This window comes from Lissotriton helveticus, chromosome 7 (assembly GCF_964261635.1).
Source record: "Lissotriton helveticus chromosome 7, aLisHel1.1, whole genome shotgun sequence".
Classification (NCBI taxonomy): Eukaryota; Metazoa; Chordata; class Amphibia; order Caudata; family Salamandridae; genus Lissotriton; species Lissotriton helveticus.
Genome location: NC_136068.1, coordinates 361,795,209 through 361,815,796, shown reverse-complemented (window position 1 = coordinate 361,815,796; position 20,588 = coordinate 361,795,209). Strand labels below are relative to the sequence as shown.

The 20,588-nt window shown below is 43.3% G+C and overlaps 1 protein-coding gene across 2 annotated transcripts in view; it reads left to right on the top strand.

Annotated features, from left to right (window-relative positions):
- Window positions 1-20,588, top strand: part of ITCH (itchy E3 ubiquitin protein ligase) — a 981,537-nt gene that overhangs the window by 272,836 nt on the left and 688,113 nt on the right. For both annotated transcript variants that reach the window (XM_078652175.1, XM_078652176.1), the window contains exons 4-5: window positions 3,672-3,796; window positions 7,656-7,793. In XM_078652175.1, coding sequence (XP_078508301.1) covers window positions 3,672-3,796; window positions 7,656-7,793 — 263 coding nt within the window. The remainder of the gene's footprint in view (window positions 1-3,671; window positions 3,797-7,655; window positions 7,794-20,588) is intronic.

Sequence of the window (20,588 nt, the reverse complement as noted above, 5' to 3'; positions counted from 1 at the left end):
GTTCTTGGACGTGAAAATAGAATCCACCACACAGGGACTAATGACGACCTTGCACCGTAAACCATCTGATAGGAACAAGGCATTACACTTCACGAGTAACCATCCTCGCAACTTGAAGCAAAACCTTCCTTACGGCCAATTTCTAAGGATACGCCGAAATTGCTCAAAAAAGGAGGAATACTTCAAACATGCTGACTACCTTAAAGAGCGTCTTATACAAAGGGGTTACCCTAAAAAGTTGTTGAAGAATTCCATCAAAAGAGCCTGGTGGACCCCGAGGGAAACTCTTTTGGAAAAGAGAGTTAAACAAGATCTGAAAAGATTGGTTTGTGTGACCACATTCTGCCCAGCAGCTAATCCATACAAGAAATTGATCTTGTCGAACTGGCATTTGTTGAAAGACCTTCATGAAGACTTTTTGTCACCTCCATTATTCGCGTACAAAAAAGAAAAAAGTGTAGCCAACCATATTGTTAGAGCTGCCCTCCCTAAAGCAAAAGCACCCACTCTGAAAAGCCTGTTTGGACTTCCCCCTACCAAAGGTCACCATAAGTGCGGAACTTGTACATGCTGTAACGACACAATTGAGGACTCTGTGTTCAGTAAGGATAACATCCATTGGAAGCATGACACCTTTACTAACTGTAAAAGTAGAAACGTCGTTTATGCCATCATTTGCCCGTGCCCATTGGTATACATAGGGAAAACTACGCAAGAGGTTAGAAGCAGGATCATCCAGCATAAATCTAGAATTAAAAGAGGAGTGGAAAATGCACCACTAGTCAATCACTGGACTAGAATGAAACATGAACAGAATGCGTTTAAATGGACTGTTCTTTCGAAAATTGAAAAAGACCCAAGGGGAGGAGATGTGGACGCTAAATTGTCTCAACGCGAGGCGCTACTTATCATGAAATTCAACACAGCCGGTAAAGGATTAAACGAGATCTCTGAGATCTATAAGAATTAAGCTGTAGGCACCAATCAATTCCCCAAAACTCCGGTTTTGGCAGCGGAACTACAAGTCCCAGAATTCCCTCTGGGTTCATAAACCAGGAAGTGGAATCCCAGGAATCCCAGTTTTCCAAAATTACTCCCAAACGACTTGTGGAAACCAGGAGGGATGCCATCTGCTTGACAGGTATGCTGAAACCATTCGCAACCGCTAGCAGAATCGAGGTTCAGCATGCGTATGAACCGCTCACGTGTCTCCTTCGTTTTACAGTAACGGCAACTACCCCACGGGAGAAGGAGAAGGATGGACCCGACGGCAAGTCGTTAGCCGGTCGCAGTCCAGGTAAGAGCCCCACCTAGCATTAGGTTAGGATAGAGCGTATGAGTGGGAGCGAGTTCGTGTAATTGAAACCATCACGGTTTTTCTGTCTAGATCACAGTCGCCACGCGTCCTTGCTGCGCAATCAAATCAGCCGCCGGTTTTGAAAATTGAATATTCAATACGCTGTGGTTTGCAGGTTAAGGTAGGCTGGTGTGTTCACGGGGACTGTGTCTCTTGTTTTACTTGGTATGGAACCTTGCTGATAGCACACTTTCATTGTCTTGTTTTAGAATCTATTGGTCCTGAGGAGAACCCCAGTAACGAGTGGGGTTTGAAACGCGTCGACCACCTCATCCCCGTTTTTGGGTCTACATGCTTTGTGACAATAACAAAGTCTTTCCACCAATATCAGAATAATACATGTTGACTGTTGATTTTTCAAAAAAGACTTTAAAATTGCACATTCGAGAATAATTGTTTCCATATTAACTCATGACCCAAACGTGGATTTACCTGTTTTTTTGTTTATTGGTTGTTATATAACTGCTTGTGTGAATGTGTCTTTGTATGACTGGACGGCCATGTATGTTGGAAGTATGAAAATGCTTTTCTTTCCTTGACACTGTTGTATATATTGTATATATAGAATTTAACTGTTTCTCCTTGCACTAAGACTTTTGTCTAAATTTGAAACAAAAATTGTTATAAATATAAAAATAAATTTGTTTTTCATGCTAATATCAGCAGGTTGTGATTGTTTAAATTCAACACTCCCAGTCAAAATGGTTTAAATTACTCCTCAGCATTGGCTTTTGTATTGTTGTGTTACTTTACTCCACTCTGCGCCACTTTACTCCACTCTACTGCACTCCACGCTACTCTTTTCCACTCTACAACGTTTAATTCCACTATATGCTGTGCCACTGTAGGGCCCTTCATTCTACGTTCTCTCTTTTCACTCTACTTGATGCCACTCCACTCTACTTGATGCCACTCCACTCTACTTGATGCTACTCCACTCTACTTGATGCTACTCTACTATAATTGATGCCACTCTACTCGGTACCACTCTACTAGGTGCCTCTCAACTCCCATCTACTTAATACCATTCTACTCCACACCTTTACTTTACTCTATGCCACTACTCGCTGCCCCTCCACTCGCTGCCCCTCCACTCGCTGCCCCTCCACTCGCTGCCCCTCCACTCGCTGCCCCTCCACTCGCTGCCCCTCCACTCGCTGCCCCTCCACTCGGTGCCACTCTACGCCACTCGATGCCCCTCTGCGCCACTCGATGCCCCTCTGCGCCACTCGATGCCCCTCTGCGCCACTCGATGCCCCTCTGCGCCACTCGATGCCCCTCTGCGCCACTCGATGCCCCTCTGCGCCACTCGATGCCCCTCTGCGCCACTCGATGCCCCTCTGCGCCACTCGATGCCCCTCTGCGCCACTCGATGCCCCTCTGCGCCACTCGATGCCCCTCTGCGCCACTCGATGCCCCTCTGCGCCACTCGATGCCCCTCTGCGCCACTCGATGCCCCTCTGCGCCACTCGATGCCCCGCCACTCGATGCCCCGCCACTCGATGCCCCGCCACTCGATGCCCCGCCACTCGATGCCCCGCCACTCGATGTCACTCTGCGCCATTCCACTCGATGTCACTCTGCGTCATTCCACTCGATGTCACTCTGCACCACTCTCGTCTACACAACTAACTTTTAGCCCTGCTGAGCAGCAGTCACACTGGTGTACAACATGGTGAAAACACATTGGCAAAGTCAATGCTGTTGCATAGGCGAGACCTATTGGCTTTGCCAATGCTTCATTCCACTAATCTGAAGCTCTTCACTTCAGCAAAGCTCCCCAAGAGGTACCCTCCATGATGGCTCTCCTACAGGGGAAAATGTTACATCACATGAAGTCTGCGGTCCACACACAATTCAGTCTGCTTGTAGAAGGTGTGAACCAGAGGGAGAAGGAAGGGCTGGTATAAAAATTGCAATACAGATGTGATATCTGTATGCAAGAAAGGATTAGACCATTTTAAATGATTTGTTTTTTAAAAAGTAATTTATTGGATGAGAAGATATTTCCAAACGTGTTTTTAACCACAAGCTTCAATAATCAGTAGCAAGAAAGATTCCTCACCTATGCCACACTCTAGATGGAGCCTACTTAATGGCTTTGTAGATCGAGAAACAGCTGCCCTTGAATTTTCAGAAGGTGTAGTCTGGTACCTATACCCGACTTTAATTTTCTAAAATGAATGCAAGGGGGTACTCTGATATAACTGTTAACATATTTATTTGCAGCTGATAAGAAAGTACTGTCAGCAGGCCTCGGTTTTGTACAGTAGTTCCCAGATAAATATTAATTAATATGATATTCTCGTTTCAGAATCGTGTCACCATCCAGTAAATTAGTATTCCGGGTGTGGAGTTATCAGACTTTGAAATCTGATGTTTTACTGGGGAGTTCCACTTTAAATATACATGACACTTTAAAGGCAAACAATATGAAACGTGAGTATACAATAACTTTTCTTTTTTCCGCTGTTATTCTTAAAATATGTATTTTCTTGCACACCGCTTCAGATTAATTGTAAATGAATGAATTTGGACATTGACATATCACCGATAACTATTGTGAGTGCACATCAGCGGGCTCTGTTGAGGAAGGCTGCCAATGGTACTGCCAGATGATGGAAGTGATTAATCATTATTAAAGGCAGTGTCTTTAAGGAGCGAGCTACATTTTTGACAGTTTTCAGTCCTTGACGAGATTCAATGGATCTCATAGTTGACTCTAAAATTGTACAATAATGTGTTTTCTGTGATCTGTATTACTACTTATTCTAAGCAGACTGGTATATTTATGCTCCTGATATTTAATTGGGTGCTGACTGTGGAGGTTTGCCGATGGGTGCCTGAATCACATATAATCGCTTGCGGCATGTATATGGAAAAGAACAGAGTTAATGGTCTAGATGGCTGTTGTATCTCATTTCACCTTACTTATTTTGGATATTTATCCCTAGATGATTGTAGGGATATATCAGGGAAAGGAGTGAATCTAGTTGATTTTATCTGGAGAAGCGTTAGCAGCTGTGTGCAGCTGCTGGAGCAGTGGCCTGATGGTCCGTAATGGTGAATGCTGCAAAGAGTTTAGCAGCAGTGCAAGTGACATGGCAGAATAGTCAGTTAACACTAGAGGCCAATCAGGATATTTTTGTATAAATTCTGACCAGACATCACATACAAGCGCAACACTTATATAACACCTCGTATGATTAGAGGTCGAAGTCTATTTACCGTTGAAGCTCAAGACTTAGTCCCTGTGGTGACTAATCACAGGGATGCATCCAGTATGTGTAGTGGAGCACATAAGTGAGAAATATTGAGATAAAAAAACAGCAAACATCAGGATGAACCTTGCTCTACATCCGTGTTCTGAAGATTCTGATAGATTTTGCCACAAAGGCCTTTCAGACTCAAAGGGCAAGTTATGTCAGATTTAAAAAAAGATAATTTTTATGTTTTACTTGAAGAAGCAGAAGGTATGACATTTTCTCTCTCCTGTTGTTAGAAATGGGGGTCTATAGTTGGCAGAGGTAGGTACCTGTGTCCAAGTAGAGACCTTTCTTCCTAGTCAGGGTAAGGGAGTTACACTCCAAAAATAACCCCTGCTCACCCCCTTGGTAGTTTGGCACGAGCAGTCAGGCTTATCTCTGAGGCAGTGTGTAAAGAATTTGCACATAACCAACACTGAAAACACTACAAAAGGACACCACACCAGTTTAGAAAAAAAATATCCAATATTTTTATATATCCAAAACAAGACCAAAACGATAAATAACCAACATACAGTTACTTTAAAATATTGACTTTGCCAGAATACTTTAAAAGTGCAGTTCCTTGAAGTCGGTAATGCAGTTCCTTGAAGTCGGTAACTCCGTCCGGTACTACAGCAGTACTGAAAACAACATAATCCAGCAGTTACGTCTGACCGCATTGGTCGGGGGTGTCGGCCGACACATTGGTGCGGGCTGGTCGTGTCAGCAGTCGCGGTAGCGATGCAAAACATAGCCATGAGGCGTGTGGTGCCCTCAAGACGCGGTGCAGGCATCGACTCGGTGACGGTCGTCCCCAGGGCTGTGGTACGAAGTGAGGGTGGTGCTCGTTGCGGTGCTGAAGATCACGGTGCAGGCGAGAGAGCTGGTTGCGGGTAGATGTGTCAGTCGGTCCAGACTTCGGTGTGGGAAGGGGTGGTACGTCGTGAGACTTACGAGCGGTGCCCCCAAGCCACGATGCGGTAACGAAGGTCACTGTCATTGTGCGGCGATGGTCAGACGAGGGTGGAGAAGTGAAGTGAGGGTGTGCTGTGCCCACAGGTCATGGTGCAAACTGCGGCTCAGTGGTGGTAGTGATTGGGTCGTCACTCGTCGGTGAGACCAGGGTTTCAGTGCGAGATGCGGACGGTACCCTTCGCGGTGCCTTCAGAACACAGTGCCAGTGACTGAGTGGGTTGCTTTCCCCCCTCTGTGCAACTGAAACCACGGTTCCAGAGGTGGTACCCAGAGGTCGGTGAAGTCTTTGCGGTCCCTGAGACTTCAGAACAGGTGGCAAGCCTACCCTCCACCTTAAACAAAATATGTGACAAAATTATAATTCAGCTGGGTATTCCCTGGGTCAAAACAGGCCAGCACCACATGCCTTCTTGTTTGTATTCCCCTTTGATTGAAGTCTTTTTTCAGTAGCGGACTCCTTTCACCCTGTACTTTTTTGCAAGTGCCAACTAGATGCATTAGATTTTCCTTCCAAACCCCGCATAAACGACGTGTGTCTGGTTGACTACCCCGTTGCCAGGTGGAGGTGATCTCTTGTGGATAGTAGGCCCAACCAGTATTTTAAAAACTAGCTACTGGTATCCAGTGGAAAAGTATTTGTTAAGGATCCAGATTTTTGTAATTATTTAATGTTATCCAACTGTGTGCTCTGTTTAATAGCGATGCCATGTCTTCCATAACTGAGTACCTTCGGATTTTTAAGGTCTTCCAGGCCATTTGCTTAATGTTAATGAGAATTTGTAGAATTAAATGCTTAAATGGCTGGTGGCTCATGGGGGGCACCCCAGAGTTGTGTATGTCCGGTCAGTTCAAGTGATTCTTGTAGGGAGGCCCTTGCCGGTGACGAGTTGCGTTCTTGTAGCTCCTTTCAAAACCTGTGGTTCAGTGCGTGGAGTTCTGCTTTTCTGAAATTGTTTCAGCTTGTTATGTATGCCCCATTTCTAGCCAGCGATTTTTTTTTTTAAACAGCCCAAACTCCAACCAAATCTGTGTCGGAGAGGTGAAACGTGGCAACAAGAAGATTATTCTGCATGCACAGACCATTATTTTATCTAGGATGCTAGCGTCGTGGCCAAATGTCAACAGGAGCTTTGCTCATACTACTTCCAGTAAAGGCGTCATAGAAGACCCAGCTAACTTTTTCTTTAGATTTTTAAGAGTTGTAGCCAGCACCATTCATTTCCTTTGGTCGCCTCTTTCTGGGCTGTGTATGAGCCTTTCTTATCAATATTGTCCCCTAGGTATTTGTACTAGTTCATTCTTTCAATCCGAGTCCCACACCAGAACAATGACTGTGAGTGAGATTCCTTGTTGTAATCCATGGTCTTGGTTTTGCAAAGTTGGCAAGTCGTTGGCCAGGGACTAGGTCTCCATAATATCCAATAGCAGTTTCAGCCCCAGCTATGTTCCGCTGACCAGTGCCACATCATTGTGGAGGAAGCTTGATATTTCCTTGCTGCCTAATTTTGGAGCGTGGGAGTTGCAATATTGTAGTTCAGCTAGGTCTGCCAGAAAGAGATTGAAAAGCATTTGAGCCAGAGCACACCCTTGCTTTAAACCGTGAGTAGTTGGAATTTTCCTAGAGAGGTGCATTCTGCTCCCCAGCTTAACCCGCATCCAGTTGTCGTAATGGAGCATGATGAGCATGTTCAGCAGGTTTTAGGGTGTTTTCCAGCCTGCTGGCTTGTCCCAAAGCCTTTCCCGATGGGGCAAGCCAGCAGGCTGGAAAGTACCCCAAAACCTGCTGAACATGCGCATCATTCTCAGCCTAACGGATGATGAAATAACTCCTTTACCAACAGAAAGGATATATTGCTCACTTTTGTTGACACCCTTTGAAATGTATAGGAGCATTATTTGCCATTCTAGGGGTTTTCTCCTTCAACAGACTGCAGAAATCCTGATTTAGGATGTTACATTTTGAAAAAAAATTCTACAAGTTGCCATGGAAGGTCTTGCATCATGAACTGCTATATTAGTTGAATAGACATGTATTTACCAATCATATGAAAACCATGTTTCTTTTATATTTTCAGTGGAAGAGGTGGTGGTGTCCCTACAGCTAGTTGGTGACAAGGAGCCATCAGAAGTAATAGGGGACCTGTCAGTTTGTCTTGATGGGATGCAGGTTGATCCTGATCACTTGCTCAATGGCGATGCGACGTTTGGCACAGGTAAATTTATTTATTTATGTTTTATTTGTGTGCTACAAGTTGAATAGAACATTGCAGGGTGACACATAGTTGTGAGTATTGTGCAATAGGCATACCATGTCATGAATAAATACATGTTGGGATAACAAAACTGCACAGAATCTAGCCAGAGACACGGAGAAGCTCCTCCAGACGCGCAAGTGTGCAGAATCTTAGTGGCGCTTTACTGTGGCGGAACATGGTCTTTTGGAGGTTGGGAAGAGTGCTGTAGTGTTTGTAGGACTACATCTGAAGTATATAGTTTTACAGGAATTTACAGTTCATTAGGGGTGGGAGAACATGATTCTTCTTATACTTTTGGGGGTGGGGGGTCCCTGTGAAGGGCTGCTATTGATCTTGCTATAGTAAGGAAAGAATGACTCATTGGAGGGGTCTCCCTACTTGCCTAAGCCTGGAATACTTAAGCAACCCTCTCCCTTATGGTCTTAAAAGGCATGGATATATACTAGTGACACAAGCAGAGGAAATGCAGTGGACAATAATACTCAGTACCATAGTATAGCACAGGTGGACGAGGGGCTTGGAACCAGCAGCTCATCGATCGTACAAATTCTAGAAATGCAGCCCCGTTTAATGCCCCTGAAACTCACTGTGATCCCATGCAGTGTTCTAAAAGCAAAGAGTCTTTCTGCCCTGAATCAGGGGAGGTTGCTCCAAAGGCTATAACATCTACCAATTTGTATACTGGCCCATGGTCCTAGGAAGCTTGTTTCCGGAACCAGGGAAGGCATGTAGGTCCTCCATCTGGTGGCCAAGCGAAATCGGTCCCCCACCAGTCCCAGTGACTAAGGTCAGAAACCTCGGGGTCATCTTGGATGATAGATTGTCATTTAAATACCACGTGAACACTGTAGTTTCAGCACCCTTCCACATGTTAAGGAAAATCAAGAAGCTACTCCCTTATCTTCCTGCATCGGCAGGAAAAACTCTGATCACCACTCTCATCTTTTCTAAGATAGATTACGGTAATGCCCTCCTCCTCAATGCACAAGAACAGGTCCTCAACAAACTCCAATCAATCCAGAATGCGGCAGCCAGAGTTCTTCATGGTATCCCGAAACGCCACTCCACCACGGCGGCCATGCAGCAATTGTATTGGCTACGGGTCAGAAGCCGCATCAAATTCAAGGCACTTTGTATTGCCTACAAGGCAATCCACAACGTAGGACCGCGGTTCCTGACGAACGCTTTCCACATCTATGCTCACAATAGAACCTTGCGTTCATCCGCCTCTCCTCTCTGTCCTCTCTGTCCCACGCACCAGAACTTCCACCTGGGGAGACAGACGCTTTTTAGTAGCTACTCCCAAACTATGGAACTCACTACCTATGAACATTAGATCCAGCCCCACCCTGATCAGCTTCCGCAAATTGCTCAAGACTTGGTTATTCGATCGATGATTTTCCTAGCGTGCACTGTCCCTGTAGAAATCACATGCGCCGAGACACCTCAGGGTATTTGCGCGCAATACAAATCACTAAAACATAAACATAAACATGGCTTGGCAGTTCGGGCTGGACTGTTTCCATGAAGCACGGGTCAGACTGATTTGCATATGGCCATGTCTGAACTGGGGTGGCAGAGTGGACTAAAGAACGGTGATGGATTAAAACCCAGATCTTTTGACTGGGTGTGAGTATTTGATTGGTTCAGATGCTCCATCCATCACCACCCCCTTTAGTATGGCCCATGGGCTCATAGCACATTTTTATTTTCAGGGTGTGTTGAATGGGAAAGCCAAGTTGGTAATACCTCCTGAGATGGCTTCAAATGGGGTCCCAGGTTTAAACCCACAGTGTGATTGACATCGCGAAGATGAGATTACCAGGCCCTGGTTCCGGGATAAACTTTCTAGCCCTTTAAAATTGGTTAGAGGGAGCAGAAATTGAGTTTTTATGACAAATGTACTGAAATTGGCATGTGCATCAGTTGAATCAAACAAACCTTTGATCAATAAAGTAATTCACTGAATAGGACAGATCTGATAGACTACTAGCCGCAGATTCCTTAACGTAGAATTATACCCAGGTGTGAGACTGGACCCGTAAAACTTTCTTGCCCAGCATCTCTGTAGGCTAGGGCGGCAAATTCCGTTCTACTCGCGGAATTCGGGTAATTTTCGCGTTCCGCGAAGAACGCGGAATTACCCAAAATTTTGCATTCCGCAGCTTCTCAGAATTTTTTTACTTGTTCGCGTTCTCAAAATGTGTGTTAGCGAGATATTTCTCCGTGAGCACGCAAACAGCGATCGCGAACAGAAAACAGCATTGCGAACAAGCAATTATGCGTGCTTACGGAATTTCTGCGTGTTTGCGGAGATGTTTTGCCGTTTCGCTGGACTTTGCGTAGCGCGACTACGCAAATTCGGCCCACCCATACATCTCTGCGTGCCATGGGGGGAGGGGGGGGGGGGTAGGGGCGGTACCACGCGACTCTGCCCCGACGTCCTCTACGGACGTGACATCAGCGAGGTCGCATAAGCCCCACCCTGGCGCGCTGATGTCAGTTTTTCTTCTTTGCTGCGTGCAACACGGACCCGGATCGTGTTCCTGGCCTGTTTCAGGCCTCTTTTTTTATCCCACCTTTGAGCGTTTTTTTTGGGAATAGTGTGCGAATGCCTTCGGGCTTCAAGACGTGCTTGTCTTGCGCACGCCAGATGTCAGCGACAGATCCTCACTCCATCTGCATGTGGTGTTTGGGGGAGCACCACGACTCCACAGATTGTGAGGCGTGTGAGCAAATGAAACCGAATTCCCGGCGGGAGCGCCGGATAATACACTGTATTGTAGCTCCTATCATCCCAATAGGCTCTGCGCATTGGAATAATACCTACAGCAGTAAAGGCCTAGACCAGACGTTAACTAGGTCTACTACTGTCGATACTAGACTTAAAGTTTTGGGTTTGCCAGCTTAGCTCAGAGTTCACTAGAAACTTTCTCGAATGTTCAGGTAGGACTTAACTTCCCTGATTAGACAAGAAGGGATTTAGTTTCTGACAACCATAGAACATGACAACTTTGCTCTCCCCTAATCAAGAGTAAATCTCGAGAGTCGTGTGAACAAAAGGCAATTTATTTTACTCAGTCAGTACGTGCATTCTTAGTCTCATCAGATTGTAGAGAAAAGGAAGAGACGGGCGTGTTCAATAAAAAGGTGTTATTTATTGATCAGTCTCTTTTCTCATACAAGAGAAATGGATCGATATTATTGCAATACTTATAGTTAAGTAAAGTGCATACATTAGAAGCAGAAGTATAAAATAATACTGTAAAAACATTGATATGGTTTCTAAGCCATATGATGTTTTAAAATGAATAAAATATATTTACATACACATATACATTTGACTAAACGTACTCAACTGGTGTTTCTAAATACGCCTACCCCGTGTACCTGACCTAAGTCTAATACGTGGGCGGGAATAGAAAGTTACAGTTTAAGTTAAGTTTGTTTTTGCCAAGTGAATAACTAAAGAATTCTCTGCGAGGGGTTATTCAGTTCTGTACCTGGAAGTTAGGATGAATGAGGAATGGTATCTCTTTCTCTGGTCTCGATATTCCAGGCTGCCTGCGAGGGCTACCCGGAAGCGCCGGTGCTGGGTCTCTCGGCAGGAGAAAGCAGCTTCTCTCAGCGTGTCAGAAAGGCGGGGCTGCTGCCAGCGGGGTCTGCTCTGGGCTTCGGCAAGTATGGCTGCTCCGTCTCGTCACCACGCGTGTGTTTGCATAGGGCAAGATCGGTAATATTTATACCTTTAAGGTGCCGAGATTGACGTAAGGATGGACATAGATACGTCAATAAGGATGTCATACGACTTGCTCGTTAGCACATTCTTTTGCTGAAGTTCTCTGTGAAATCAAAACAATGGCCGCACGGTTTTTCCAGGTTGTCATAGGTTTGATTTGTTATGAGAACTCCGTATGCCTTATCAGGGGCTGGAGGAATATCGCTTGTCTAATTAGATCTCAAGCGTTATGACCTAATCAGATAACACGTTCCTGTGCCGTAGTGTGACTGCGTCAGATAACGGTATCTGCATCATGGGGGTTTTTCTTGCCTCATGGGCTGACTACTAGTTAACATGTTAGTTAGTTTAACCAGAATAGGGTCAGGAATAGGGGGATCGGTTCAGAACCTATAGGAATACATCACACCCACTCCACGCTAACTATGGTCATATTTACTAATCTATGCATAGTATAACATAGTACAACATACTATAGAGTATAGTGTATACCTTACCACCCCAAAATACATAAATGCATTTCGAAATTTTCAAATATACGGAAAAATTGCAGACATATGTATTGTATGCACTCAAGCTGTAGAATAACGCCAAAGTAATCGCATTAGTATACATTATTGCTTATTTGGTATATGAGAATTACACATGAAATGGTTTTTTAATACAGAAAAAAGTTTCGAGACCATTCCATCACAGAATAAAATATATGTGAACATACCAGCGGGCAGCTAAAGTCTATAAAGTATCTAAAAATAGAAATCTTAGTTCTCTAGGAATAGTTTCTTACTTTAAGCAGAAGATAGTGTCCCGAAAAATTGTAAAAATTAATTTGGGGCTGCTAAAAAATTGCTGTCCGTGAACTGGAGGGAAAATATGTTCATGTGACTTTATTTTTAAAGTTGAAGGCCGAATTCAGGGAACGCCGAGTGCGAGCTTGCTCAAAAGTCTCTATTTCTGTTCGGGTGAGAACATCATATCATTTAGGCTTTCGAAAAAACTGTCAACAGCTTCCTGGGAAAGTTCCACTAACTCGGAAATAGGTGTAATCATGCATTCATGCGCATGATTGTCTCCATTGACATTCTGATTCGCATTGCTGACAGAAGGTCGTACCTGATCGATGCTGCTTTCATCTTGAACTTCACTACCCCTCAGTCGTAGTGGTGAAGCTTCCACGAATGCCGTCATCAGGATTGGCAGCCTTTGAGGGCAGCACAAACATGAACCTTGATCGGGCTCAACAATGTTTCTGCATCCATTGGCGCATCCGATTGTAGCGTCAGACAGGTGTCTAACACGCATTCTTCTCCGCATAGCAGACACCTTAATACAGGTAAAACACATCTTTGCCACATTGGTCGAAATGATAGAAACCAAGTCATGTTCAGGTCTCTAAGCCGGGAGAGTCCCAGGATTTTTGTTATCCGGTCCCGGTATCCAATGGCTAGGATTGTTTCTTCCATTGTCGCGAGAGTTTGGTCTGTGACATGGGTTGCCATAACGAAAAATAAGGACTAAGAATAGGATTCCTGCAATTAGTCCCAAGATCAGGGGAAGTCCGCCAAAAATCGAATGGACGAAATCTGGAAATATACCCAGAATGGCTTTGAATGGTGTTAATGCCATCGAAAATACTGTCTTAAATACCTTGGAGACCCCATTGGTATCAGAAATATTTAAGATTTCATTAAGGATTTCCGCGAAATGTATGGGGGAATTAGTTGATAACAATGAATGTATCTCTGCAGTCGTCCTTGCGACTTGTAGATCATATGTTTCTTTTGATGACGAGAGCCTTGTAGGCGTCTGAAGAAGCACTGTTTTCATTCTGCTTAAAGTATCTATTCGAATAGAAGTAATTTTCAAATTGGGCCATGCCCTTGCCTCCCTGTCTGGAAAGGAGCTGGGGAACAATGAGCATCCACAGCACTTGACCTTCGCAGTCGTAGTTACTAGATAAGGAGTCCCGGGCATAAGACTACAACATCTGCGGTCTACAATAAGAATGTAACTCCCATTATAGAGTCTTTGAAAGAATGGTTCTATTTCTGTTGCAGGTGCGCCTTGCTGGTGACATGAAAGGTTGTATGAATTCCCTTCACAGGCTCCATGCAAACTAATTCCGTTACACAGAAGTGTGCCACTTAGTGACATCGCACAATTGTTGCCACTAAGAAACACTTTCTGTCCTTTATTACTGACACATGCATGTGAATAGGGCAGGTTCCATGTTGTTTTAAGTACCCCTTTCCCAATTTCTCGTACATGCCAGCCTGTATATATTTTTGGCAGTATTGAAACCTGAAGGTTGAGATTGGAATATTTATTATCCCATGTATTATCCATTCACTGACAGGTCGTTCTGACATTGTCACTGGTAATCTTTCTAGTTTTTCAATGCTCAAGATTGTATAATCAGCACCCTTTTGCGCCATACTGATTTGTCTATCAGTAAGGTTAAAGATTTGGAATAGTGACGTTGTGTTGATTAAACGCCAAGGCACATAGCCTGAACGCAGATTTTGTAACGTCCAGCCAAGCTGTACAATAGAACGCAATTGTGACTGACCGTGTTGTAATAACAGTAAGTCTTGCGATAATATATCGATTGCTGAAGACACAATGCTGTCCAAAGAAAAAATTCTGGAGGACAGAGTCATTAACCCATTGTCCACTACAGAAAGTGATTTTTCCAAATTAATACGGTCAATTTCCCGTATTCTCTCTGCTGTTTCAATTTGAGTAACCTTCCAGGCCTCATTGTATGCTGCATATACAGAGGCTGCTATGAAACGCTTTTGACGCTGTTTGCGTGGTCCCATAGTGAAATCACGCAAGTCAGCACCATCAGTAAGTAAAGTTAGGTGTTGCTTAATTTCTGCCAGTGTGGAAGTTTGTAGCCATTGAAGGCATAATTTGCCCACACTGTAGGTTGTTATTATCCCTGGGTGATGTCTTTGGGGATATCTAGGGTCTGGCCTGGTCATTTTGAACCCCTGTGTTTTATTCAGGAATCTGTCTTGACAGTTATTAGTATCTGTGGGCCAGATCAACCACTGTTTCCAATCAGGATGTGTTCTGTTTTGGTTTAATATATGGTTTACGTCTATCTCTTCATCTGTATCAGAGCTATTGCTAAACATTGTTGGCTTGGAATAGACGGTTTATTTAAATCTTTGATTTTGGCTAGGCCAAGACAGGTGGTTTGTTGAACAGTGTCATTTAAAAATATCATTTGTTCTGGGATCATACAGGCTCTAAACATAGATTCTATACCCTGTACTTGCCATTCTTTTGTACCCCAAACACTTTTCAATTCAACATTTTTGTCCCAATAATCAAAACCAAAAGTATTCATTTTTTCAAAGAATGAGTCTGAATAAATCAATTTTGTGTTGGTTATCATGGTCTTGGTCCCTGTCTTGTTTGACAATTTGAAATAAAATGTTTCAGCATTACTTATGTTAAAACCTGAAAAATATGAATATTTGTCGTAAACGGTTCTTGAGCTCCCTTTTGGAGGTGTTGCACAATGTTCCCATTGATTATAATTTAAAACATTTCTAGGTTGTGCAGATTTATGTAGAAAATGGTTACCATAGTGGTTATAGCAATACATACTATCATAATTTGTAGAACCCTGCAAATAATCATGTTTGGTAAATTTAGCAGACATTACTAAATCAGACATCATATTAATAATGCTTTCGAAGTCCCAATCATCAGCAAATGAGTTTGGTTTCACAAAGTCACTCAAGGAGATCTTAATTTGGTGTGGATATTTCAGGATCTCGACCGGACCATAAATTTCATAGTCAGTGTTGTCCCATGCTACCCCACCCGGTATAGGATTGGCTGTGAAGTTGGCTGAAGAAAGTTCTCTTTTCTCGACGTGTGAAGATGTTTGTGGTTTGAGGATCAAGTTGATTTTCTGACTTGCTGTGTCCATTTTAGCATATTTTCCCTCAATGAAGCGTCCCAAAGTAAGTACCATGATGAGCCAAAGTATGAGGATAAATGCACCAAAACCCACCCAAAATTCAACCCATGGAGAAATCAGATATGTTTCTTTCAGTTGTTTCAAAAGTTCTTTAGCTTTTTCTTTAAAGGTTTTTGATGATGGCTGTGTCTTTGATTCACTGAAGCCTTCAGAGGAATCATCGAAGTTTATGAAGTAGCCGGATGCAGTTCTGTCAATTGTTCCAATTGATTCAGGATTTCTGTTTCTTGCATTTTCACTTGGTACTTCACTATAGATTGGTGTGTCTCTGCTAAATGTTTTTATTTGGGTTTTCAGAGGTCTGAGTTCTATTGCATTGTTGCATAGTCCTTGTTGTTCTTCTGTAGGCGTTTCGAATGTGATGAGCCTCTTTGTTAGGACCTCTGTACTGGTAGCAAACCTTGGTGTTCTGCTACTTATTGGGAGTCCACTTGGCCTACTGTTTGTTATCGGCCACATGATTGTGGTTTTACCAGGTAGATGGATACAACTCGGTTCTCCTTTTTACCAGCAAGTGGCGGTAGTACAACTGATCTTGTCCCGTTGACAGACAAGACAGGAACTGCTTTTCTGTAAGAAGGCCCAAATTCCTTCTTTACCGCGATCTTCTCTCTGACTAGATCCCCGACTTTTGGAATCCAGACAGGTCTTGCTGGGACAGGTGGTGGTTCTTCAGTGGTTGTTGGCTGTTGTTTCAACTTTATGTTGCTCAGGTCTTTTCTTGTTTTGTTTAAGTCCTGCAAAATAGCCAAACGGTCTTTGATATCAAAGCTTTTTTCTTTCACCACTGAAGTCTGACTGTCAAGGTCAGAGATAATCATCCTAGTTCCGAATAATAATTCGTACGGACTGAATCCCTTCAGAGAATTTCTTGGCAAGTTATTTAGACTACGTTGGACACTTATTAGATGTTTGACCCACCCAGCTCCCGAACCTAATATCCTTTCCGTTATAGATTGCTTTATGCCTTGGTTTTTTCTTTACACCATCCCGTACCCTCAGGAAGGAAGTGAGAAGATTCCCGCTGGGCTATACTCATTTGGCCATGTTTCCCCTCAGGCTGGAGTGCTAGAGTGAAAACAATGGTCAAACGTAGCATGCTCTTAGCGTATATGCCATTTAGACTCGCAAATCTTTGTATAACAGTCCAGACGTCAGCCGAGTGCTGGTGATCTACATTATAAGTGGAAACTAGCCTGTATATGTTAATCGCAACCCTTCCTTTTTACTTCTGATTTTTTCTGGAGTAAAACGACGAGGTATTAAACTGGTTCTCTCCCCACTGCGATTTCTGTTGCAGTTTGGGCAGTTTTTTACAAACATGGTGTGATGCAGGCTCATGCCTGGCCACCAATACCTTGATTGTAATTCTTCCAGAGAATCTTTTAGTTTGAGGTGTCTGAGACCCTCGCCCATATGTGCGTCTGCGATTAACAAGCTTCTCCTGTCCATGTTTGGAATCACTCTATCCCCCACTCCAGGGATTCGAGCAAAAGGGACGGAGTTTGCATCGATTATGTATGTATAATTGAGTGGATAGTTGATCGGTAACGCTGAGCAGTCGCCTTTTGATGACGTTTTCACCGCCAGCACTGTTTCACCGTCAATGTATTTTAATGAACGCTTTTTTCGAACTACGGGAGCCGATTTAGTGGCTGCCGCTGCGGCTGTTTCAGCCAATGAATTCCCTGCAACGTGAACGCCATCACGCTGATGACTCAGTGAGTGTGTCACGTGAGTCTTCGGTAGTTCTTTCTGTAAAAGAGCTATTTGTTCCCAGAGCAGTTTCTGCTTTATTGGTGCATCTGTGTCATCTTTGTAACCGTTCTGAATCCATGTCTGCAAATCGCTGTTATATGATTTGACGCAGTAATATGAATCTGACACTATAAGTGTCGGGAATTCGCGATCCGCATTATCTAGCGCCATTTTCAAAGCTAATATTTCAGTTTGTTGTTCTGAATTTGTTTCTACTGAGTGTGTTTTTGTTAATAGAGGTTTTAGTTTACCTCCTCGCCACACTTCTTTTGTAATCCCACATGTGGGGTTGTATGCCTGTTTTCCCCAAACGGGGGGTTGAGCATGTCCGTCTGTATAAATTACACAGGCGTAATGTCGTAAAGGCAGAATGTCGATTGGCAGAGGGAATGTTTTTTCATATTCTAGATCTTTTAATTCATCTAGTTCTGGATCAAAGTAGTAGTATACTTTGTCCGTTGTAATTGAATTCACCCATTGTATCCATTCCGGATTCAATGTTGTTGTTGGTAAATTACACGGTGTTGTTAATGCCTCAAAGGCTGATTCTGCCATTCTGACTGTGATATGTCTACCGTCAGCTATGTCTTTTTCTCTAGCTATTGCGGTTTGAACTGCATGAACAATTTTTTCTGTATTACTGAACTTCTGTTCAGCTTCTGTGTACAAGTGTGATTTGAATGCAATTGGTACCTTTTCTCCCTCGTTAGAGGTCAGGTATGTGAATCCGCATCTTCCTGGGATGACTCGAATCACAAGATTGCGTGTGTTATCACGTGTTTCTAATTTTGTTTTAATTAGCATGTCTGTTTGTAAGGATCTCAGAATTTCTGTGTGTATTTGAGTCCAATTGGATCTTTTAAAATCTGGTTTTATCAGATCATAAAGGGGTTTGACCCTTTCTGCGTAATTTGCAATGTATGTTCTTCCGAAATTTAGGAAGCCTAGAATCGACTGTAAGTTTTTTAGTGTTCTAGGTGCTTGGAGTACGGCACATTTCTCTAGGAAATTGTCTGCCAGGCTTTTGCCTTCACTTGATAATTCATATCCTAAGAACAGGACTTTCAGATGGGCAATTCTGGACTTTTTAAAGTTGAATTTGTAACCCTCTGCAGCGAACCCAAGTATTATGGTGTTCACTCTTTTCAAGTGAGTCTCCAAGTCATCATCTGTTAAGTAAATGTCATCGACATAAGATAATGCTTCATCATCATATATTTGTAGTAATTCTGTTACTCTCGCTGAGAATACCCCTGGGCTGTTCTTGTACCCCTGGGCTAACCGACAGAATTGTTTTTGAGTGCCATTTATTGAGAATGCAGTTAAATATCTGCTCTCTGGTGCTATGTTTTGACAAAAGAATCCATTAGAGATGTCTAAGGTTGTTTTGTATTTTTTGCGCACTATGTTATTCATTAGTGCAGCACTATGTGAGTTTTGCACTGCAAAAGTTTTGCAACATGTGTTAAGGTGTCGGTAATCCAAAACTAGACGATATGAATTGTCTGGTTTGGAGACCGGAAACAAAGGGATGTTCATTTGTGAGGTGCAAGTTTCAATCACCCCCTGGTATTCTAGCTGATCTAGTATTTCATTTACCTGTTTTTTAGCTTCTTGCTTAATTGGGTACTGCCTTTGTGCAGCAGGTTGTGATTTTAACTGGATTTTGTGAGGAGGGGAGTCCTCATCCCATCCTACATGATTTTTATATAAAGCAGGAGCTAGAGCTATTGCCCACTTTCTAGCAAGTGTATATTTTTTATGAATCGGGATATGATTCGAGAAGGCAGGCATAATTATTTCTTCGCCATGAGGGCACTCCCTAACAAACTCTGGTGGCCAGTCTTTTTCAGCTAGAAGGATGTCATAGCCCTCGGAGAGATTATCCCAAAATAGTCCCCTTATTTTCCTAGTCTTATCTCCCTCTATACGTAATGTTATTTCGTATATCTTGTGAGGTTTGCTAACCCTGGTGTCTGCAGTTTCCACTTGAAGATATTCATTCGTGTCCACTGTCTCCAGACGATTCATAAGGACTTTGCGAGCTATGCTCACTTCTGCTGCGCTGTCTAGCATTGTCTGAGCCCATTCCCCGTTTTTCAGTTGTGTCCTCAGTATTCTCGGCATTGTTAACTACCTTGATACTGGCTACCTTCTTTTTTGGAAATTGTAATTTCTTTTTTAGCTGAGCAGGTTCCTTGTCTTTGGACTTGGCGTGCTCTTCTCTTTGTTCTGATCGTCCTCTTCTTTCCGATTTCTGCGAGGAATTCTGAAAAGATTGAGAGGGACGTGTATCAATGTCTTGATATCTATCAGGTTTTTTTATATTATCCCTATTTCTAAGGTTATATCTTTTCCCAGAAGGGTCACTCTGGGGTGACCTTTGTCTCTGGTTTGGAGATTTTTCTCTTCGCCTAGGAGACCTTCCTCTGGACTGGAATTTCTTTTCTTTAGGATTGGATTGTTTGTTTCCATCCCAGTTCTTTTTTGGTGAATTATTATTAAAAAATATTTTTTCTGGACTTTCAGTCAGTTGCGGTTTTACTGGTATTCCACCTAAACTATCTCTACCTAGTTCCTCATAGGATTTTTCTATGATTCTGGCAATTTCAGCTGGTTGGTCTGCTATATCTGTTTCTTTTAACCTCTGGCGGATCGCTACGTTTGCTGCTTCTCCCTTTATGTTGGCTAATAATATAGCCGAGACCTGCTTGAAGTCTTTTAGTAATTTCATACCAAGAGTTAAAGCGGGTTCTGGACCATATTCGTCTTGAATTTGTTTTAGCACATCTGGTATCACCGAAATGGATGGAACACCGTGCGTTTTTGTGTAGATAGAAGCAAAGACTGTACCCCAAGTGTCACAGTCCTCAATGTGTGGTGCGATTCCCATTGGAAGACAGATAGTCAGAATCCTGTGTTTTTCTAGCGGGGTGGTGTCAGGAAACACCGCCTCTATTTGGGTAATTTTTTGTGCCAACCAGAATGGTATTTGTTCCCGTTTAGTCTGTACTTTACCTAGGCAGGACTGGATGTTCTGTGGTGTAATTTTATTTGTGTTCCCCTGGTGAGGGGTCAGCTGTGGAAGTTTAATCGCTGGCTGAATTGTTGAAGTCCGCATCACATACTGGACTAATTGTCTATGAATTTTTATTAATTGTTTTAGCTGTGTTAAAAGCTGTGGTGCAGGCATCTCGTCGATGTCTGGATGTGGTGTGTATCCGGCTAGGACCGGCCACGTTGCTCCTGGTCTACC